Raw genomic sequence first — 23,180 nt, 5'->3', positions numbered from 1 at the left:
CTCCCGTATGGGACACATAATCAGGAGTTAATGTAGGTGTGAAGAGGGGGAACAGAATCTTGACGTGAGGATGTGAAAAAGCAAAAGGCCACTTTGTCAGTAGTGTCTTGCCCTTTATTAGGGACAATGTCCATCCAAGGGATTACCCCGTCCCATCTCTGCCGGCAGCTGCATTGGCATCTTCTTGTGCCTTTCTTCATTTCTGTTTTCTCTTTTGGCTCCATTTCTTCTATTCTGTTGAAGCCAGTAGACAGCTGATGCTGTACACATAGGGAGAGAATATCTGTTGTGGGTTTGCTGGTGTTTGCAGCCATGTGTGTGCAAGCACAGAGAAGACAAGACCAGGTAGTCCCATCGCCTGTAGCATTATTAACCCATTGCTTAGGACCTGCAGCTCCTCTCCCTGGATTAGGCTCTGCTGCAAAATGGGGAGGGCACATGTGTGACATCAAAGCCTGGCTTCCAGAGGGTGACAGGCTGCTTTTGTTCTGATTTCTGATATATTCATGTACACCCTTAACTTAGAACCATCTTCACAGCAGAGCGGTACCATGGGTTTGTCCATTTGTGTTTCAGCTTTCTGTCCAACCTGGATAATTTCACACCTATTGAAGGGTCTGGTTTAGGTTCCTGTTATTTACAGAAAAATTCAGCTTTCTTTAAAATAGGGAACATTTGTTCTTTTTCAAATGTTTAACATGTTCTGAGTATGAAATGGTTCTTGAGAAAGTACAAGTAAACCTGTTCGTTAGCTTGGGTTAAAAACAAATTAAAGACAGTCCTCCAGGAACTGCTGCATCTGTTAGTCTTTGTCTCAAATGATCTTGAAGAGGGTAAAGCAGACGCTTCAAAAATTCCCACAATGAAAGGTCAGTTAAAATCTTGTCCCTCTGCTGTAATCAGACTCGAGCCTAATTTAAAAGCACTCGTGCAGCGTTTGCTGGCTCAGGGACACGCTGCAGCCGGGCTGCAGCCAGCAGCTCCCCGCGTTTCAGCAGACGTCGCTTCATCGCCACGTTTCTTCTCGAGCCCATCGCTGCCCTGCGCCCCGAAGGCTCCGAACACGGGCCAGGAGCTCTTGTCCATAAGCTGCTTGGCCAAAACTCGTGCGCCTGCCGTGCAGCCCGTGCCAGCCCTGGCTGGGCTCGCTGGGGTCTCACCGGCTGCCGGAGGGGCTGATGCAATATTGCCAGAGACAAAGCTCAGGACAGAGCAGTGGGAATTGAATCTGCAAACAACGGGCTCGGCGGGGCTGCATTTTCCCTGATTTTCTACATATCTGTAGCAAACCTGAGGCTGGTGTGTGCATTTTGTACAAATCCTGTGATGCAATCTAATTCGTTTGGACTGTTTTGGTAACCAGCTTCTACTCTCATATGTATTATTTTCAATTTAATACTCATCTTTGGACTATCAATGATATTACATAGCGGCTTTTTTTTTGGCTTTAGAGTTTAAGATGTTTTCAGTAAATTCTTAAAACGCTCCCAAATGCCCATCGTTAAAGTTCAAAGCAGAAGACTAATCGTTAGAAGGTGTCAGCAATCATCCCTCCTTCTAGTGTTATGAACAGAAGATGTTGAGCGAAGGCTGTGTAAAACTTCAAATGCATTGAGGAAACGCATGAAGTGCACGGCACTGCCTTTAGGATTCGGAGGGAGGGAAGCGCCATTAAATTTAGGGTGTTGTTTTATATTTTTTTTAATGCGCTATAAAGTGCCTTAATCATAAGCATACAGCTAATCCGCAGTATTCATGGAAAGCCATCAATATGGAATGCCTGTTGCTAAAATAACTCTGCGTTTCTCAAACACCAGCGTGTTCTTTGTCCCTATCCTGGCCCCCCTTTTCTCCTGCAGCCCTGCGGATGCCCCGTTCCAGTTAGACCAGTTAGAACACAGCTCGCTTTTATCCCCTGCTTCCTGCTGCATGGAGGAACACGGCCGAGACAGCCGGAGCCTGTTCTTGCTCAGCCTCTCCGCAGCTGATCTGGGAATGATTTGAAACAAAACCCCTTAGTCCTCTGGAAGCCTCCGTCGTGAAAAAAAAACCCAATCATTTCAAGTTTATTGGTAACGGCTGCGAACGCACATACGTGGAAAAAGAAAGCAGTAAAAAGGCAGGAAGGGGGAGGCAGCGGTGGCGAAGCCACTTTCTAAAAGACCAAAAATAGTTACCAGGTCTCTTGTTTTCCCTCTTTCAGCCGTGACACTTAATAATTAAAGATAACGAGAAGTGCAGTAGATAAAAACAGAGCTTTCAAAAGCTTTTGTTGGTGGCACTTTTGTTCTGGGCAGAGGAGGTTTTATTTGAGGGGAGGTTGTCTGTGTGTGACTGGCGGAGCTTTTATCTCCTTTTCCTGCTGTATTTTTCTTCTTCCCAATGGGCTGTTTGTTCCTCCGGCGGCTCTTTCTGTGTGTGTGCAGGGCCCTGCGTGGACGTGGATTCTCTGTACCAGCATTGTTGAAACCTCCCTGCCATGAAAAGGTGCCCGGCTTAGTGCCCCCACCCCAGCTTTGAGTTAATCCAGCCCCGGACCAAGCCAGCCTTTCTGCTGCCATCGGCTCTATGTTCGCCACATTCCCTGTGTTCAATGGGAGAAAGGGGCTGAAAAGAAAAGCCTCCACCATCCCGAAATCCTTTTGCAGGTGGGGGATTGCGGGGACAGGCTCTCAGACCAGCCAGGGACAGGCACGATTTTTGGCAATGGGACTGGGGATGGTCCCTGCAAAGACCATCCTGCCGTTGGGTTTGGGACAAAGCCGGGTCCTGTTTTGCCACATAAACACAGCTGCTGTTAATAACAGCCTTTGCTTCCTGCAGCACTCGCAGATAAGAAGGGTGAATTACATCTCGTAGATCCTTTGCGTTTTTCTCTCAGCCACCTCCCTTCTCCTGTGATGCGATGGAGCACGGGGAAGGACCACATTATAGCATTGCTCTGCATTTGCTCTCTCAGGAGGAGAAAAATTACCTCGTTGCTCAAAAATCATGTGGGCAGGCCAGTGCTGGGACCCCCCCCAGGGTCCGAGGGGTCGCTATTCTTCTTTTTTCTTCTTCTTTTTTCTTCTTTTTTTCCTCTTCTTTCTTTTTCTTGCCATAGGCAAGGCAGCTGACAGGAAGATGACTGTTAACTTGACAAGATAAATCCCTTCAATCCACACAGCCTGTGAGCAGGCTATTAAAATTATAATCTAATCCTTTATTAAGGGACTTGAACCCGCTCAGGGAAATGGACACAAGAGGCTTTTGAAATTGTGCTGCAGCCTCCACCCCACGTGACGTGAGATGGTTTCTTAGCACAACAGTCGGCCGTAAGCGTGCTAATGAAAACTTCATTTTTGGTGCGGATTCTTTACCCCTGGATGAGTCTGTCATCTCCAGTTACTGTGGAATCAAAAACTAGCCTTTGCTTCTCAGAATGAGAGGTGTTTTGCAAAAATCGCTGTTGTACATGGCGAATATTTGCAGCACTGAGACATCCTTTCTTAATTCTGCCCTGTGCAGCGTGTAATAGGCAGAACTTGTGGCATCAGCTTTCCTTCGCAAATATCCTAAAATTAACTTGCTGTGCACATATGTTTTTTTGTTCCGTCTGCAATGTGGATCTTTGCTAAATACTGCAGGTATTGAACTGTGCTGCGTATTCAATACTTGCCAAATTTAATGTCAGCTTCTGAAGTAGGAAGGTGCATATTGTGCTGGGTGTTTCTGTTCTTTCTATATTAATGGACAACGTTTTTTCAGAAACACTGATGTAAAGAAAAAACTCTTAAGCCAAGGCTTGGTATGTGGGATTAGTTATAAATACTTCTTAACCTTCCAATGTGAGAATATACTTTTATCAGCAGAGAAACAATGAAGCCGATAACTTCTGGTCTTGGAGATGCAGTTTGTTATCCCTCTGCTGTGATTTGCAGTTGTAGAACTCATCGGGACCTCGAAATGCTGATCCGGGTCTGTTCTTGGCAGTTGTTTTTGCACCCAGGGTGTGCTGCAAGGTCTTGAAGACCACAAGGGGATGGGGTTGAGTAGAGATCTCCGTATTTGAGGTGACGTGGTCGCTGTTGTCCTTGCGATCCGGGCATCGATTTGGAGACGCGGCAGATGGGATTTGCTGTTCCCTGGTGTTGTGCAGGATCGAAGGCAGCATCTCCGTGGCTGTGCCTGCCCGGGGCAGATGGCCTCGTCCATCCATCATTAGCCCAGGGTCAGCTGCAGTTTAAACCGGGGGGGTCGAGCAGCCCTCGCTGCGGGGAGGATCTTGCAAAGCCGTGTTGTCCATGTGCCCAATTCCCTGCACTTTTGCAGGACCGAGCAAAAGCAACAGTGGGTTTGCAGGAGCTGCAGCATCACTTGTAGTGGCAGGATGGTGGAAAGCTCAGCTTCAGAGGTTAATCACAGACCTAGCCTAAATAAAAGCTTTATTTTTTAAGTTAAAACAGACTTCTGCGAGTTTCTAGGATTTAAGTTGAAATGTATGCCTTAGTGTGAGTGAAGGAGATCCGGTGATCTTGTTCAGTGGAGCTTAAAATAATTTCTTGTCGTGTAACTAAGATAAAACCTTTGGGTGCATCTTTTTAGGAAGTGGCAATAAAATGGGAGAGGGTGGCTATCTCCATTTACAACAGCATTGCCAAAAACGTTCTGAGAAGCAAAAAATGGACGCCTTGGAGGTTTGGGGCCACCCTTTGAGAGCTCAACTTGGGCAGCAAAGGAGCGGAGGATGTTTGGGTGCCGTTGCTTGCACTTGCAGATGAACTGCTGAAGCAAACCAAATGCTCCTTCTGTGCAGGTAGACCCCAAGCGGCTGGTGCCAGGTGTTTTGTGTCACCCAGTAGCTCCTGTTCTTGGCCTTTTTCCCTCATAACTAACACCCAGAGTACAAACACTGTCCAGGAGGCTTAGCTCTTCTCCGTTTGTTTGCTGGAAGTGTCAGGTAGTGTTTCATCCCAACGGACAAGAAGCGGCAGCAGATGCAGCCCTGCAGAGACCAGAGCACCTCTTGCCATCCCTGCACATATGGCCAGCAGAAACATCAGCCGCCTGGACTAAAAGGGAGTCAGTTGTCTCTTGAGTTGTTTGGTGTGATCTTTATTACCCTGGTAGCTGTTGCGTGCTGTGGTGTGGTGAAGAAACCTGTTTTTCACAGCTGCTCTTGGGAGTGGACAGTCAATGCTGATGTATGGATCAAGCTGATTCTTTGGTTTCGTGGCAGATTCTTTGGTTTTGTGGCCTTGTATAAAGCCTGAGAGCTCTCTGGACCTTACAGACTGTTGGTGCCCACGACCATCCTCTCCTAGCTCAGGACCTGCATAGTCTTCTTCAAGGACTTTGTCCATCATGCTCCCTTGCTCTAATAAAAGCTGACATCAACACCAGATACCTGCAGCTTCACTGCGTTGTTTGGTCTTACTGCTGCTACTTGGGTTGAGAAAACAGAGGATGATGAGAGGCAGAAGGATGCTTTCAATTTCTGGCTTGTTCTTGTCGAGCAGCAGGTCTGAATATTCTTGCTATAACCTCTAGATAGACATTAAAGAAACATATCGCGATTTATGCCCTCCTCAGAGTTACAGATAGGATCTAAATGGCCCTGTCACAGCACCATTTAGCTACTAGAGCCAGGATTTAAGTTGTGTTAATGCCAGCTGTTGGGCCAAAAACTCTAGAAGTGCTAGCATAATGTAAATATTTAATGGACTATTGCCATTTAAAAGATTAACAGCTCTCCAGCAACTCTTGAGCTGGGCGGAGATGGGTTGCAGCTCTCTGGTTTCCATCAAGACAATGAATTTTAGTGCTGATCTCCCTGGAAAGCTGATCTAAGCCTCTTAGTCGTACTCTGTAGGGCAGGCTTGGCTCTGTGCAGGTTACATGTGCTTCAATCCCCCATCACAGCCTTGCTCTTAACTAAACATAGGACAACCCGAAATGAGGACAATTCACCCAAATTTGCCCTTTTTACCCCCATGTAAATGTGCTGAACAGACAAGCAGCACTGAGAACAGAAGGTTGCTGCAGTAGGAATTAGCCCACTGACTCTCTCTGTGATTTCCAGGAAGACGATTCAAAGATAATCCAGGAGATTCAGAAAGAGGGTGAAGAGGAGCAAAGGAAGAAAAATGGAGGTAAGTGGCAGTCTGTACCTGTGCTTTGAGATCAGCCTGAGGATGACAGGAGAGCAGAGCCTTCCCAACTGTGACATCTTCTGGATTTTCCCTGGATTCTTCCCGTGGCCTGGCTGTTTGCAGGCTGCTCCATACGTTGCTGTGCTGCACCAAGCGTCACCCAAATGTTGCTCCAGCAACAGCCATCACCCTGTTCCTGCTGGGAGCTGTTGTAGCTTTAACATGGTGTTGCCCACAGGCCCAGCTGGGACCGTGGGGAGACACCAGGCTTATGTCCAGCTCTCCCGTGGGTGTCGTGGGTGCACAGCCCTGTCTCCTCCGCCTGGCAAAGCAGAGCAGCGTGAGCTCTGTGGTGAGGGGTGCGTGGGTATGCAAGGGGCTAAAAAACGAGGTGTTCCCCCTTTGTGGTGCGTTATTGATGGAAGGAGCCAACCTGGGAAGCCGGTGCTGTGCTCTGTGGTGCCTGGAGCATGGAGGGGGTGGGAGCGATGCTGTAGGAAGAACGCTGGGGATGGAGGGTGCTGGTGGTGAGTGCAGGACCTTGGGCCAAGCCTGGTGAGGTTTCGTTTGTGGGATGACTGGTTCTTCTCTCTCCTCCCTCCGCAGAGAACAGCTTCAAACGGATCGGCCCGCCCGCGGAAAAACCCGTGGAGAAAATCCAGAGAATTGAAGTCATCCCCAGACCTGTTCCTCAGAACCTCCACCAGCCCCGAATGCCCCCTTACCCCTTCGTGCACCCCCCCTTCCCGCTCCCTCCCGTCCGTCCCATGTACAACAACATCCCCCTCAACATTGGCCCTATTCCTGCCCCCTACGTCCCCCCGTTGCCCAACATGAGGGTGAACTATGATTTTCCCCAGATCAATGTCCAGCTGGAGCACAACTTGCCGATGCACTTTGGCCCTCAGCCGCGACACCGATTCTGACCTGGGTCAACCAGCACTTGCTGTAGAGTCACTGCAGGGCAAAGCCACCCCAGTAACATCACCCCATCCCTTTCCTGCTCCAGCCTCTCTCGGTTTAACCAGCTGCAAGGGGAGCTGCTCTGACTCGTGTGTACCTGCCCTGCACCCCTCTCTAGAGCTTCTCTGAACATCTGCCATCGAACATTTCAACCTGTGCTGCAACAGGGCTTGGTGCTGCGTTTCCAAGGGGTCTCTTTCTGTGTTAATTTTGATTTTGACAAAGCCTGTTCAGGCAGCTGTTGGGAGTGAAAGTGAGACTTTCTGGAGCTCAGGGATGCAGCCGTTCCCCGGGGACTTTCCAGAAAATCCTGCCTTCCTGCTGGCCAGAGCAGCTGCCACACAGTTGAGTGAGTTTTGGGGGAAGGGAAGAGAGATTTGGCATCTGGGTAAGACCTTTGGGAAGGAGGTAACAGGAGTCAGCTGCCCCAGCCTTCTGCCTGCGGGGGGGCATGAGGCTGGGGGTCCCATGTTCTCCAGCGTCCCTGTCACCTCCCAGCACCTCCCAGCAGGAATAAATTGCTGAAAACCAAGTCAATGTAATGTTTTTAGCATTTCTCGCTCTGCAAGCGGAGTGAGGGGATGCAGCAGCCATCTCATTGCTGAGATCTCGGTAGGAAGCCCAGAGCTGTGTCTGAGGGCTTTAGCGAGTACCAGACAATTTGGGCACCCTGATCTTTGGCTGGACTGAACTTGCCCCCTTTGAATGGCTCAGGATTTTTCCCCCCAGAGGTGGGCGCATCTCCTTTTCCAAAACGCTGGCCTTTGCTTTGCCGTTCTCATCTGGCATCCCAAATCTCCCTCCTGTTTCTCCCAGTGGTTGTCAGACAGCTGGTAGAAGCACCTGGAGCATCATTTGCAGCCTTCATTGCAACAACTGCTTGGGCAAATGTCTGGTTAGATGCAGGCAACGGTGTGATGTGTGCTGTGACAGTACAACCAGGAGCTACCCCTATTGTGCATGTTGGTGACGGTGAGACGGGACCCTTCCCCGCAGAATGCCGCTGTGGTGCTTAACAACTTCTAAAAATGTGCGTTTTAGCTTAATTGGCTTCAGAAAAGTGTATGAAAAGACAAACACAAGTGTTGCTGCGATTAGGAAGTGAGGACTTAGGAAAAGCAAAGCTTGCCTGTGAGAAGCAGGAGGTGCGGTCGCCGGGCTGCGGGAGCGGCGCTGGCACGAAGCCCTTTGCCCGCAGCCCTTGGCTGGCACAGGCTCCCTGTAGAGAAGAAAATGGTTGGAGTGTAAGATAGAAAACCCTCTTGCCAGAAAGGCTGGGCTGCCTCTTAGCAGCCCAGTTGTGCTGTCGCTCCCCGAGCGGTTTGTTCAGGGCTGCATCCTACTCTGTCCTGCTGGGAGCCCACCGGGTTCTCTCTTCTCCTTTGGGTTCTTCTCTTTTCAGGTTCTCTCTTCTCCTCCTGTTATTCCCCCTGTATTTGAACATCCAGGTGTCGTTTGGTTTTATTTGGGGTTTTTTTTCAGGTAGAATACCCTGTTTCTGCCAAACCCTTGCAGCTCTCCATAAGGGTTCCAGCACAGCATCCCCTGGGCATGCGGTGAGCGATGGATGCGGGATGTCAGTGGGATGCTCTTGGTGGCCTGGGACATCCTCTGGGGACTGTTGTCCCCAGGAGGGGTCTCCCAGAGGGGATTTCCCTGCGTTTTGAAGCCGAGTCAGCAATTTATCCCATCTCAGGTGTTGCCTGTGGGTTGGACATACCCTGCAGAGTGCTCTGTTCCAGCTCCGCAGTGCCGTGGTTTCTCTAGCATTAATAACCAAGCAGTATTCCCTTGCTGCTGTCGTTTTCTTTAACTTATTTCTGGAAGTAGTCTGGAGACTGCAGGAGCTTTGTGCTTGTTGTTCAGCTGAGCTTTAGCCAAGTTTCAATCCTCCCTTGCACTGAGTGATTTCTGTGGTAGCCGGGAGCAGCGTGTCCCGATGGCTTTGGGAAGGGCTGGTGTTCACAGCGTTAGCAGGCGGCGAGATAATGGACCTGGGTCAGGGGAAGACCCTTAGAAAGGGAAACCTGGGGGTTTAACAGCCGAGATCTTGTGGGCTCAAGGGCCAGTTTGGATGAGCCCTCCAGGGGGGTGCTGCTGGTTCCCCAGCCTGTGCAAAGGGGGTCAGGCCGGGCACAGCTCAGCTGCCAAACTGACCCAAACTGCGAGGGACACACAATGTGTCGCACGGTGCTACGTGCCTGGGAGCACTAGTGCAAAATGACCATCTGATCCCATCTTTTGGTGCGTGTCTAGAGACGTGTGGGTGTGAAGAACTAAACCTCGGTGAAGTGGCGAGAGCGAGAGAGAGGGATGGAGAAGTTTCGGGGGGAGGTCGGTGTCCGTATTCGGTTCTGGATGTGTCTGTTGCCGTGTCGTGGTCCTGGAGGAGCCCAACAGTGGTAGAGGACCATGGTGCCCCTGTCCCCTGCAGAACCGTGAGGTTATTTGTGTCTGAGAGAAGAGGAATTGATGCTTGGGCAGTGATGGGGGGAGCACCCAGCGGCCCTGAGCGATGTGTGATGGGATCACGCTGCTTCGCCCCCGAGGAAACACCCATTTCACCAAAAATGCCTCTGCAGCCCCAGCACGTGGCTGCTCATCCCCCTAACCCGAGAGACCCCGAGCTGTGGTTTCCGATAGCGCTTGGGTCTGTGTCGATTTATTTTTGAGAAAAATAACCCAAAATCTACTGCACAACCTCGGGAGCCGTCCGTGACCTGGTCTCTAACTCCTGCATCCCGGTTTCCTCCTGCCCCGCTGTTCTTGAAACCATAAAGGTGACAGGGAGGTTGCTGTGCCCAGGCCGATCCCATAACAGGTATTTCTTATGGTTATTTGCAGTGTCCCATTTTACTTGCCTTAAAGATGAAGAGAGAAACTTAGTATTTGCACTTAGCAAAACATATTAAAAGAAACCCTGTAAAGATGTGCATGTTCTGCAACTTTGTATAACAATAGCTGAAAATAAATAGGTGGTTTATTAAAAAATAATTGAAAAGTTTAAAAAAAAATATTTTTCTTTACCTCCTGGTAGTAAACTGTTCTAATATTCTGTGTGTAAAAAGTTCCTGTATTATATTGTAATTTGAATTTTTGTAAATAAATTTTGTGCACTCTGGCTCTTTACTTCTGTGCTTTCGTTACAGCCGAAGCATCATCCGAACGCCAGGCAGGACTGTTGTGCCGTGTTGTGCGTGGTTGGAAACTGTGAGTTGCGAGGCAAAGCCGGCTTGACCCTCCTGGAAAAGCTTAATTCATTCCACATGCTCCCAAGTTAAAACTGGACGGGATAGAAAATGGTTTCCAGTCCCTCCTTTAAATGGAAACCAGGATGCTCGTGTTGTTGGAAGGGAAGGCTGGGGGGATCTTCCCCCCCTTCCAGGAGCGATGGCAAATATAAAATCTGGCCTTAAAAGCAAAAGGAAATGGGAGGGATGGGAAGGACGAGGGTGCAGCCCTGGGGAGCCCCTTCCCCACATGGTGTCACGGCCGGTTTGCTTGTGCACACACAGATGACACTGGAGGGACCAGGGCAATTGTGTGGCAACCGGAGCTGCTCAGCAGTTCCTGCACAGCTTTAATTTTGCTCTGTTTATCGAAAGGAAAGAGCATCCATCCTTCCTTCCTTTGGTCCTTGCTGCAGTGCTTGAACTTGCATCTGAGGTTTAGGTCGAGCCCAGCAATGCCCTCCTACTGTCCCCTCAGGTTTAGGTCGCGCCTGGCCATGCCCTCCCAGCGTCCCCTTGGGATGTGTGTTTGGGGGGGAGCTGGGCAGCCCCAAACTTTGTTTTAACCACACCAGCTTTAGCTTTTAAAAGCTAAACCGGAGCCCATTCGGATCTGCTGGTGCTGAGCCAGGCTGTGGGAGATGGAGAGCAGCGAAAGGGCTGGCGGCTCTTGGTGGGTGGATGGAGTTGGCCCCTGGCCCTTCCATAAGCACGTGCTGCACCTGAATTCATAGCCAAAACTGAGGGGCTTAGAAGAGTTTTGGGGCTGGTTTTGGCTGTCTCAGGAGGGCTGGGGGCACATTCCAGCTCCTCCAGCCAGACGTGCTGTGTTTTGGCCAGGGCTGGATGGGGCTTCCTTCCTCCTCATCCTCTGCTTTTTTATTTAATCGTCATCTTTTCCATCCTGCTGAGCAGAGGAGGAAGGAAGGGGTTTAGTGCTGACCCCTGCCCCGCCATGCACCTCAAACCAGCGTCCCATCGCTCTTCCCTCCCGCAGGTGCCTCCCCCTCAGACCATCCTACGGGGGAAAGAGCTGAGCCAGGGAGAGAAAAAGCAGCTTCTCCGCAGTGCTGGTAGGCTGAGGGGGGCAAGGACAGGAGAGATGGTTTCCAGGAGATGGTTTGCAGATGGTTTGCTGGTGCATCTCCCTGATGAGGGTGGTGAGAGCCTGGCCCAGGTACCCAGAGAGGTGGTGGATGAACCATCCCTGGAGACATCCCAGGCCAGGCTGGACAGGGCTCTGAGCAACCTGAGCTGGTGAAGATGTCCCTGCCCATGGCAGGGGTGGCACTGGGGGAGCTGGGAAAGTCCCTTTAACCCAAACTGTTCAATGATTCTACAGCCTGTGCACAGCTCCCCGATCCCCAAAGCTGCCCCTGGGTTTGGTGGCTGCTCTGAGCATCCTGAGACCCCAGCTGCTTTAGTTTTAAACCTGCTCAATGGACATGAACCTGTTGGTCGCTGTTCCCTTCTCACCAACTCCCGTGAGCCCTCTAGAACCAGCTCAGTCTTCATGGGAGGCATTTGACCCCCAAAGGCTCCACCACCACAACTGCTCTCATTAAAAGGCTGTTGCAGCCCCAACAGACCACACACAACCGCTTGTATCGGAATGCAGGTTTTATTTTTTATTCATCTTTCTCCATTTGAAGCTATTTTTTTTTAAGTTATACAAATGGCACTTACAAAAAAAATAATAATTAAAAAAAAAAAAAAAGACAAACCCCCAAAAAACCAAACAAACCCAGAACTTAAATTTTCAGAATGAGATGTTTTCAGAGTCACGACACCCGATAAGAGGAGACAGGAGAAATGTTGACCTAATGTCACACGGAAGAAGCCGGAGTGGGAGTCACGGTTCGAACTGCGATGGGGGACGGGGAGGAGGCAACACGGAGGGTTTGTGTGTAGGGGGGTGAAGGCCAGTGGAAAGTGTGTGCCAAGTCACAGGGTCACTCAGGGCTTCATCAAGACACTGGGTCCTTTGAGGGACATCGCGTGGCGCAGCAGCCCCTGGATGTGACGCAGAGCCGAGGTAGAGCCCCAGCCGGGATCCCCCGCACCGGCCAGGGACCCCGGCCTGGGGTTGTCCCCCTGGCAGGGAACAGGTCGCTCGCTCTCCCAGCTGAGAGTTTAGCACCAAGCTCCTCCGGAGGGTTTATCCCTCCTCATGGCTTTAAGGCTGACGAGCCCCTGGCCTTGTGTCCGGCGATAGGGACCGGCCCTGATTTTGGCACGGCAGCGATGCCGCGAGCACCCTTGGTGTGGGGCTGGGGGGGGGAACCGGCGCTCCCTCCCCAGCAGGGGAAAAGGCTCCTTGGTGTGTTTGCAGGGAGCAAATATCGGCCCCGGGAATGCCCCAAAGGATAAAGTGCCTTTCATCACCCTAACGAACACGTCAGCATCACCCGTTACAAACAGCGTTAAACTCTAATGCAGACCTAGTACAGACAACAGCTGGTAACACAGTGCCATGGAGAGCGTATATAAATAGAGACTAACAAAAATACTGTTTTGGTCTTTTTTTTTTTCTTATTTTTTTCCAGTAGGGTTGAGACGGCCCAAGAGCCGAGCCCGGGGCTTCCTAATTCAGCATTAGGTGTTCAGCGATTTGTATCGCTGCTCCAGTATTTTACGAGAAGAAGAAGAAAAGAAAAGAAAAGAAAAAGGTACTGAGCAAATCTCACTGTGCAAAGTTTGCTAAGGAACTTTTCTATTCTGTAAACCAAAATCTGCAGTTTATGCTTCCAGCTACCACCCAGGGGAGGTTCCACCCGGCTCCTGTGGGGACCAAAGGCGCTGGAGGGGGTGGATGGAGCCCCCCAGCATGGGGTTCCTCTATGTCCCCCCTATGCCACCCCCTCCCAGGCGCAGCAGCAGGACCAGCCGGGCTGGACCCACCAGCAGGGTCTGGGATGCTCCTCTAGAACCAGGAGGTGCAGAGGGACACAAGGAGCACAGGGCTCTGTGAGATGAAAGTCTGAGGCTTTCCAGACAGGATCAGCCTAAAAAATCGTTTCCAGTGGTATGGGGGAGTTGGCTTGTTGGCCCTTCTGTGGGGACACGTGCCAGCACACGGCAGCCCCGTTCCTGGGGGTGCTGTGATATGTAAGGTCACCTTTTTTGGCTCAGCTGGGGGTGAATCCTTCCCCGATAGCCCAGAGCAGAGCGAAGATGCAGGGAGGAGCCAGTGCCATCGCTCTGCCCTGGGATGGGATGGGATGGGATGGGATGGGATGGGTGCTCCAGGGAACACTGGCAGCACAGACCAAGGTGGCACCGGTGCTGATATGGCAGCAGTTAGCACAGAGGTGATCTTATTCCCTTTTTTTTCAGTCGAGGAGAGGAAAAGAAACTACCTAAGGGGCCAGGATTGGGGGTACGGCAGTTTCCAAGCCCAGCAAACCTAGAGGGAGGTGGTGGGGTGGGGGGATAGAGACAGACCCCTCTACAAAGCTATAGGCTGCCCCATCACTTTTCCAGTTCTTACAGAGATTTATGGGGACCCACCTCCCATATAACGCAAACTCTACAGGGGAGGGAAGGGTGAGCCGGTCTGAAAATCCTGTTACAGAGAGGAGAAAAAACCCGAAAGAAAAAAGGACGAAGGAGGGGAAAGAGAAGTTGGCAACGGGAGGAACGCTAAAGTGCATTAATATTCCCAGAGGGTGGAGGCGTCAATGGCGTCGGCCGATGCCTTGAGGACCCCGGCATGGTCACCCTTCAGGTATTTGCCATTGATTTTGATCGCCACTTTGTTATAGTCGCAGAACTCAAAAAAGAAGTCCACGGGGGTGTCGCTGCTGCTGGTGACGGACGACTCGCTCCCCACCATCCAGTACTTCCCAGTGGCATCTGCAGGCATAGCGACAGGGGGATGAAGTGGCCACCAAGGGGACCCCAATGGCCACCACCTCAAAGCCCGTAACCGTCCCCGGGGACTCACCCTTGATGTTGTAGGCTCCGTCGTTGAACTCCAGCTGGAAGACATCGTAGGACGAGCGGTTGGAGTCCAGGGTGCCCGTCACCTTCCGGCAGCCGATGAAGCCGTGCTCGCCACGCAGGACGATGATGGGCCGATTGATCAGCTTCATCACGAAATGCTCCGTCTCACCTGTGCCAAAAGAGAGAGGTTTGTGAGAGCGGCCCCGGGGGGCTACAGAACCTGGACCCCATAGGAGGAGAGTGGGCTGTGCCCCTCACCCATTTCTCACCCACCCTATCTGTTCCATCTCCGAGCACCTGAAACACAGTCATTAAGAAAACTTATTGTCTCCATCCCTGAGCACTACTTGGAAGAGGAACCTGGTTTGGAGAATGGGGGGGTGGGATTTTGTCTGTCCTCTGCTGTCCCAGTGTAGGGTGCAGGAGTCCCAAAGGGGATCCCTTACCCGCTGTCTCCATGGATGCTGCCAGCTGCCCGTTCTTCTTCGCCGTCACGTACTTGCCGTTGGCGGCTTTCAGGGTGATGCGCTTGTCGCACCATTCGATGTCGAAATAGCAGCTCGCGTTCCTGCAGGGCGGAGAGGACGGTCAGTGGGATGTGACAGATGGGGATGCTGCTGGTGACACCCGCCGGCTGGGAAAGGGCCACGGCTGGATCAGGAGCCCCAGTTCCATCTGGCAGGATGAGCCACACTGTGGTGGCCATCCCGGTGGGAAGCCCTTGCCTTGCAGGCAGGCTGCTAAACGCACTTTTTGGGTTTCCACCCGGCTCTGGGCCCACGTAGGGTTGAACTGCGGGGTAAAGCCCTTTGACAGCCCCAGACGGCCAGGAAGGATTACATGGCCCGAGGGACTTCCCGAGCATCATGTTCAACAAGCCCTAACCCGGCTCCCTGGGGAATTCCCTGTGTTTGCTGGGAAGCATTTCAGGGTGAGCTCCTAGGATGGAAAATCCCCCTTGGAGGACCCTGGGAGATACAGAGGGGCTCCCAAGCCCAGACATGGCCCAGAGCCATGGGGGACAGGGGACTCACTTTGTGGAGGCGGTGGACTGGATGCCCCCATTGGAGGTCAGGGTCCAGTACTTCCCCGTGTAGGTCCTGAAGGCGCATTTCTTGGTGTCCTTGTTGATCTCCAGCTGGTAGGTCTCCTGGTCACCCTCCTCGTCCTGGTTGGCCGAGAGGTCCATCCCTGCGGGGCAGAGGGAGATGGAGGTGGGGAACACCGGGGGGACCCCAAACAACCTCCAGCAGGTCCTGCTGCCCTGGGTGAGCTTTGCTGACCCTCAAACCCCTCACACGTGGCTTCCCTTACAGCATTTGCAGTCGAAATCCAGATTTTTATTTGACTACTCAAGCATTAAGGCCATAACTGAGGGTTAAACTGAGCTCAGGCAGGCACGAGCTCCAGCTCAGGACTCTCAGGCTCCACCACACTTCAGCACCAAAGACCAACACAGATATTTCACATGGAAAAGGGCTGTAGTTCTTTTCCCCAGAGCTGACAGCCGGGTTATTCAATCCATTAGCAGAGGCCACCGCAACATCTATGAATTCCCAGCTCATGGCATGTTAAGGACCATGGCACCGTTTGTCATCCATAAATTGTCACAGCCCATTGAGGTGGTGAGGCTGGCAGGGAAAGGGAGCTCAGGAAAGCCCTGGGACAGCCAAACCCTTCCCTAGCTCCCAAAAACCACCAGCACTAGCCCATCCCTTGGCTCTGCCAGCCACGATGACCCATCCCTGCACCAACGGGGTGTCACTGCGGCCACAACCCAGCAGTCGATGGCCATTTCCATCCCGGGCACCAGCCTTGGAGGTGGATGCAGCCAGTTCCAGGGCCACCAGCCACGGTCCTTTTGCCACCACTGGCCCCCCTGGGCCACATGCACATCCACCCACAGGCACTGAGCCCAAGCAAACCTGCTTAGTCAGGACTAGCAGGGCCAAATCCTCTCCAGAGCTCTCCAGCTTGGTGGATTTCTGCCTAAAAATACTATCAGGGATGTGAGCCACAAGCTGTAGCCTGGAGCCAAAGAAAAGCTGTGCCGGGTTTTGGGGAGGGAGCTGGGGTGCGGTGCTCAGCCGGGACAGGCAGAGATGAGTCCCAGTCCCACCAGTGGGACATGGGTCCATAACCCGTGCCAGCAGCCCGGGAGCACATGGTTCAGAGGAACCAGAGGAGGTTTTCAGCAGACAGCACCCACATCCCTGCCCCACTGCATGGGCTCTACAGGCTCGAGCCCAACCATGCCCTTGGTCCTGGAAAGGATGCAAAGCATGCGTGCAACCTTTCTACCCAAATCTGCCTTCTCCTGGAACCAAGAACCCACCCGTGGGGCCAGCAACATGTTCAGCCCCTGGCACCCTGTGGTGCGTTGCCTCCCAGCTTCTTGGCTGCTGGGATTGCGAGGGTTTCAGGGACTGCAGCCTCAGAGGCCCTTCTGCACTGAAAAGCCACCAGCAAGTCCAACCAGCTGCACCCAGCGAGTGCTGACCCACCTGGGGAGGGACCATCCACCTCCACACACCAGCTCTGGGTCCTGGAACGGGAGATTTCCTGCAGACACAGCCAGCTGGCAGCATCCCATCGCCCCATCTGCATCTCCAAACAGGAATCCACATCCAGCCCCCCCAGGGAGCAGCTGCCTCTTTGCATCTCAGTCTCCCACCTTTCCCAAAGGGATCAGGCTTTGAAGGCTTCCCTTTGTTGGCTGTGATCTTATCTCCCACACCTAAATTGTCCTGTTGCTGCCACATCACTGCCTGTTCACAGCATCCTCCAGCACCTTCTGTATCTCTGGATGGACATGCAGCCCCCCCCAGAGTTTTGCTCCCCGGGGTATTTGGGGCAGCTTGGGGGGAGCTGCAGGGCCACCAACGCCAGCCCCACCGGCCAAGGTCTCGGCTCGTGTGGTTGCCCCACTCTTGCCGCCTCCCAGGGCTGTGCCAGTGGTTGGAAGAGACATTTGGTTTTGATTTGGTACCCCTGCGGGAAGCACCGCTGTGCGGGCTGAGCGCACAGCTGCCTGCTCAACGGGGACCTGGGGGCTCCTGGGGAGGGACCGGGCTGCGGGAGGGGACACTGGGAGATGCAGCCCAGCACCCAGGCTGCTGGCACTCCTGAACCCCCCCAAACCTGCAAGAGCTGCTGCTGCTGCAGTTTTCAGGGTGGAAAAGTGGGCGGCAGTGCCCCCTCCTCACTGCAAAAGAGCTCCCTGAGCTGCAGCACCAGGATGGGGGGAGCTGGGGGGGATGCTCTGTGCATGGGAGGGGCTGGAGATAGGGCAGTGAGTGCCAGGACCCTCCTGACACTGTCCCATGTGCCCCAAAGAACCCCAGGGCAGAGCACAGAGAACCCACCACCAGTCTCCCCACCCCAACACCAAGCAGTTGCCTGCAGCCCTGCCGTTATGCAGGGGTTTGGCTTTCACAGGGCCAGCGCAGGAGGGTCTCCCACCGCCCCCTCCCCAAAAGCGGGGCTGGGTTGGGTTACACCGACTCAGCAGAAAGGAATGCAGTTACGGCTGGGGCAGAAGGAGGCTTCAAAGGGCTGTAACTGAGCTGGAGCAGGAGGCCTGGGGGGGTCAGAGATGGGCAAGTCGTGTGAAACACTGGAGGCAGCGTGGGCTGAGGGGTGGTAGGACCATGGTGGGTCCAAGAGAGATGTCCCCATGGTGGAGCCCAGAGGTTGTCCCTCCAGCCACCCCCACCACCACCCCTGCTTTTTGCAGCCCAGGGCTGTGGCAGGGAGCTGGCATGTCCCGCAGCGCCCGGCCCAGCCGCTCCCGCTGCAATCACGCTTTAATTACCGCTCTTGGTAAATTTACAGTCTGGAGCCTGCACGACTATGCCTGACCTTGACGAAGCTGCTAATTACAGCTGGAGGCGGGAGAGGAGGGGCGGTGCTTTGGGAGGGGAGAGAGCAGACCTACGCCTGTGCCCCCAAAAATTCCCTGCATGGGATGTTCTCCAGCTTTGTCTGCAATGTGGGTTTACTACAGGGGTCCCAGGGATGATGCAGATGATGCTGGTGGGAGCTGGAGAACTGAGGCGTGTCCCCCCAGGGCTTTCTAACATCGAGTCCCCCCAAAGCCTTTCCCACCCCTGGAGACATCCCAGGCCAGAGCTCTGACCAACCTGATCTGGGTGAAGATGTCCCTGCTCATGGCAGGGGGGTTGGATTAGGTGACCTTTGAAGGTCCATTCCAACCCAAACTATTCGATGATTCTATGATTAGGTTGATGCAGAGGGTGTCCTATGAGCCATCCTGGTGAGACCCAGTGGAACACACTTCATGGAAGATGCCAAGGGCCTGGAGGTCCATGGCCAAGGGGTGGGACAAGCCACCTGGAGCAGCCCCTCGCCCCAGGGGACAGACCCCACCTCAGGAGCTGCCCACAAAGAACCCAGTTTGCTCCGTCTGCGGGAGCGCCGGCAGCACCCTGCAAAGCCCCGAGCCCTCCTGGGTGGCAGGGCAGGATTCTGGGTTCTCGCTCAGCTCTGCTCACACAGGTCGGGTCTGGTCTCCCCGCAGGGCTTTGGCACCTTCACTCCACGCTGCAGCCACACATGTGCCCCAAGACTCATCTCATCCCCTCCTTGCCCTTTGGATGGGCTTATGGTGCATCCCTACATAAATCTAAGCATGTTTTTTTTGTCTAAAAGCAACAGCCTGGAGCAGCCAGGGACTGTGCGGCTCCTCTGCGGGGGGTGCAGCTCTGCAAGGGGGTGGAGGTGAAACACGGATTTCCTAGAAAACCCACCCCTCCTTCCCTATGGATTTCCTGTGGCTTTGTGTAATCGCCAAGTGCCAACATCCCACTTGGCATCTCCAGATGAAAAACCACAGCCGAGCACACACGTCCCCAGCTGTGTCCCCCACCCCGGAGCTGCGTCTCCCCCCCTCACTAAGGCACCGAGATGAACCGAGGGGAGAAATGGGCAGCGGTTGCAGCCGACATCAACCCACCCCATGCCGGGGGCTCCTGGCCCCGGAGCAGAGCTCCCTGCCGTCAACCAGCGCGTCTGGGCATGCTCCCACCATCGCACTGCTCGCTCACCGCGCCCACCCGGACCCTCTTCCCAAAATGCCTCTCTCCCGAGCCAGCCCGTCCTCTCCCCATGGCGGTGGGGGGGACACCTCTCCGGGCGGGGGGGCTGGCGGGGAGGGAGGACTCCAGCACTCTGCCCCCGGGGACCCTCGTGCCCACAAAGGGCCCTTTGTTGCGGCAGCCAGGGCTAGAAAGGAGCCATTGAGCTGGGGGGGAGGCTGCTTTCTGCCGGCAGCACCCCGACTCGGAGGGTGTGCTGCTCAGAGGTGCGATGGGGAGATGGGGGCTCTCATGGAGTCCAGGGCTCCCTGTGGACCACATCCTTCTACAGCTGGAGGTCGGGGAGAGAGGCCAGCACCAGCTGATGCAGAAAGAGGGCTGGCATCTCCCCGATAGCCACCCCTGGATCGCCAACCTTGCGGTCCCCAGTGCCCTGCATGCAGGGGACGGTGATGCCGGGGCCATCCCAGGGACAGGGATGGGGCTCCAAGCCAGGAGCTGACTCGGCACTCACAGGGCTGGACCAGCTCCAGCTCCCAGCCAGAGGGAAGCCACAAAAGCCCCATCCCCAGGGCAGGGGGGGAACAGCCGCTGCCATCCTCGCTCCCTCCCCGACTCCCTGCAGGAACAAGCTGCCTTTTCCCAGGAGCCTGCGCTGAGCCGCAGCCGCTCCCTGCCCACATCCCAAATCCCGCATCCCCCATCTCCGGCGGCCTCCAGCACATCTGCCAGCAGCACAACGCTTATCAGCTCAGCAGGGGGAAAGGGCTGTCTGCAGCCGCTTCCTCCGACGGCTGGTTTTCGGCTGCCTTCTCGGTAACCTTGGGACAAGGCGCTTTTCCCGACAGCAGAAGGGAGGGCGAGTCCCAGAACGTGGCAGCTCCCATGCTTTCCCTGCTGCCGGGCAGGATAAACCGGGTGGAAACGGCTTCTCCGGCCAACACGGACCCAAGCGAGGATGTGCAGCCCCAGCGCACCCCTCCCCACTGTGTTTGGCTTGGAAAGGGGCTGGGCACAGCCCAGAGCCCCCTGTTGCTGGGGAGATTTGTGCCCCCCCGCCACCTTCCCACCTCCTCCATCCATTCTCAATCACACAAAGCCGGCGAGTCCGCCAGCACCCGCGCCGTGGGGAGGGAGATGTGCGGGATGGGGCAGTGGCAGGGGGGTCCCCCTCCGCCATCCCGCACGTCTCCCCCCACAGCTGGTTTTCCCATCTCCGGTGACAAAGGGCTGCAGCAGCCCTTCCCCCACAGCGCTGCAGCAGCCTCCCACCATCCTCCCGCCATCGCCATCCTCCTCCTCTTCCCCAAACCCCGGCGCCTGGACAAATCATCCCGCACTGCCCATCTTCGCAGGCATTTTGGTTTGTTTTGTTTTTTAAGGGGTTGCTTTGCAGCGCAGGATTGATTTGCTCTCAGAAAGGAGAAAGGCAGCGAGCCGCCTGCAAGGAGCTGCCCAGGCACAGATGAAAGTTAAGCTGCAACCTTGGAATATTATATATACACACACAAGAAATTCCCCGCTGCTCGCTCCTCCAGGCTTTGCTGCAGTGAGACGTGCCCGCACCCATCCCGCGCCCGGCGTGTGCCGGCCTGACCTGGCACGCCGGTGACGTGCCCCGCGGCTCCCACGCCAGGCGGCCACGCACCTCCAGCATCGCCCTGCCCACGGAGCAGGGACCCCCGTCCCCCAGCAAGCACCCCTCAAGCCAGGGGGGTGAGATGCACATTGGGTGCTCAAAGGCGAGAAGGCAGCCATGTGCCCCAGGAGTTGTGCCATGTGGCCACGATGCTTGAGGCTGGTGACACGGTGGCCTCTCCAGCAGGCGGAGGGGACGGGGATGGGCACAGGCGAGGGCCTTTGTGTGGGTGGATGTAGGTCACGGCTCGACGCGGGCATTTTGGCGAAGCCGTTTTTGTAATGCTGCCAAGGCCAGGGAAGCGGGTGGCACTCACCCCCCAACTCACCCACCAGGAACTGCAGCTCCATGGTGGGGAACAGCCCCCCAGAGACCCCCACTGCAGGGCATGTGGCTCGGGGATGCTCAAGGAAGGGGGAATGCTCAGGGAAGGGGGAGTTTGGCGAAGGCTTTGTTGGGTGAACAATGAGCTCTGCAGGTAGGAAGGTAAGGGATGGCAGCCCTGCCTCCTTCACCGCAAGGGTAGATCCCATCCACACCCCCCAGCCATCTCTGTACCCCAAGGCAGGCCCCTCGCCATTCCTCCCCCGCCCAGGGCACCCTGCAGAGAGGATGCTGCAGGGATGGGGGTGCTGGAGGGATGGGGCCCCCAGGCAGGGGGATGCGGGAGGGGGAAGGGAGAAGGATGTGGGAGGGGTGCGGGGGGGATGATGATGGAGGGACTGGGGGAGGGACCGCGGGCAGCCATGCTGGAGGAGTGCGGGGTGTGCCCTGGGGAGATGGTGCCTCCCGGGGAGCGGTGTGTGAGAGAAGGGTTTCAAGCAGGGGGGAGAGACCTTAGAGAGGTGATGGCAAAGGGATGCAGGGGGGCTCCCTGTGGGGTTGCTGCTGCAGGGAGGCAGGAGATGCTGGAGGGACGTGGCCACCGGCTCCCAGGGGGGCGATTCTGGAGGGATGCGGGGGATATGGAGGAGATGATGCCAGAGAGGTGCGGGAAGAAACCCCGGGGCGGCGACACACCAGGGACTTCAGGGCGGCCGAGTTTAGCCCCAGCATCCCCTCCTACCTTGCCGGGTGGAGACATTCCTGTCGTTGCCGGCTCGGAGCACGACCTGCGGGCAGCTCTGTTCGAGGGCAAAGAGCTCGTCCTTGCCCACCTTGGTGCTCTTGCCCGCCTTGAGGGTGCCGCTGGGTCCCGAGGGGGCCAGGTACCGACCCTCCCCGTCGCGAAAGGCCACTTTGCCGCAGCGAAACTCGAGGGTGAAGGCGGTGCCGGGCTCGGCGTCGGGGACCAGGCGGCCGTCGGAGCGCAGCAGGCGGTGGTCGCAGCTCTGCAGGCTGTACCGCTGCTCCACGAACAGCAGGGTGATGAGGGCATCCACGCCCCACGGCACGTCGCGGTCCACGGCCAGTTCGTCGCGGCGAGGTCCCAGGTGAGCGTAGCGCTTGCGGGCCAGGCTGTAGAGGTTGGCCTGGGGATGCATGGCCAGGTGGACGCTCCATTTCTCGGTAGCCGAGACGGAAGGGGCGAAGCAGGAGAGACGGTCCTCGGTGCCGCCGAAGAAGCGGCGATGGGGCTCGGACTGCAGCGACCAGCGCCCGTCGCCGTGAGCCACCACTAAGAAGCGACAGTCGGGACCCGGCTCTTCGCTGTCGCAGCTCACCCGACCGTCCTTGTCGGCTGCCAGGTACCGGCCCAGGTGGCTTTTGAGCAGCACGGCGCTGGAGTCCTCCCCGTCCTGCTCCAGAGTCCAGATCTGCTTCTTCTTCATGCTGGCGGCCGAGGCGTTCACCTTGAAGCCGAAAGCCTCCGCCGTTAGGTACTTGTTGCTGCAGTTGATGAGCCCGAACTGGATCTGCACCGGCTCCGCCGTCCCGTTCGCCGTCATCCTGCCGCTGCCGCCGCCACCGATCGCCGCTGCCGCCGCGCCCGCCCCGACGCCGCCTTTATAGCGCGGCCGCCGCGGTACCGCCCCCCCCGCCCGCCGGGGCCACCCCCGCCGCGACCCCCGCCCGTCCCCTCCCCGCCGCCCCCTCCGGCCGCTCCGGCCCTCGCCGCTGCACCCCCGGCGCCCCCCGCATGGCTGCAGAGCCCCGCGGCGTGGCGGGGCCCCTCCGGGGGCAGAAGAGCCCCCGTCAATTGCAAGACACACCCCCGCTCCCCCATTGCGAGACTCCACTGCATTGCAAGACCCTTCCCTGCGTTACAAAAGCC

General features: G+C 55.4%; 2 protein-coding genes across 9 annotated transcripts in view; one reads left to right on the top strand and one right to left on the bottom strand.

Annotated features, from left to right (window-relative positions):
* The window catches only part of RNF216 (ring finger protein 216), a 77,301-nt gene extending 66,994 nt beyond the window's left edge, over positions 1–10,307 (top strand). For 7 of the 8 annotated variants that reach the window (XM_080354171.1, XM_080354170.1, XM_080354173.1 and 4 more), the window contains 2 exons: positions 6,062–6,131; positions 6,738–10,207. In XM_080354171.1, the coding sequence (XP_080210297.1) occupies positions 6,062–6,131; positions 6,738–7,057 (390 nt within the window). In that variant the 3' untranslated portion in view covers positions 7,058–10,207. Of the gene's footprint in view, positions 1–6,061; positions 6,132–6,737; positions 10,208–10,243 lie in introns of those variants that run through there. The other variant, XR_013922885.1, reaches the window with a different exon arrangement.
* Positions 10,308–13,902: 3,595 nt separating this feature from the next.
* On the bottom strand, positions 13,903–22,854 carry FSCN1 (fascin actin-bundling protein 1; the record flags this gene model as incomplete). The annotated part of the gene is made up of 5 exons (XM_080353825.1): positions 13,903–14,179; positions 14,271–14,438; positions 14,716–14,837; positions 15,304–15,460; positions 22,032–22,854. The coding sequence occupies 5 exons, from the start codon at positions 22,852–22,854 to the stop codon at positions 13,977–13,979; spliced, it is 1,473 nt and encodes a 490-aa protein (XP_080209951.1). The 3' UTR covers positions 13,903–13,976.
* Between the last annotated feature and the right edge of the window lie 326 nt (positions 22,855–23,180).

The sequence above is a fragment of the Nesoenas mayeri genome, assembly GCF_963082525.1.
Source record: "Nesoenas mayeri genome assembly, chromosome: 15".
In the NCBI taxonomy this organism is placed as follows: Eukaryota; Metazoa; Chordata; class Aves; order Columbiformes; family Columbidae; genus Nesoenas; species Nesoenas mayeri.
This window is presented reverse-complemented; position numbering and strand designations above follow the sequence as displayed.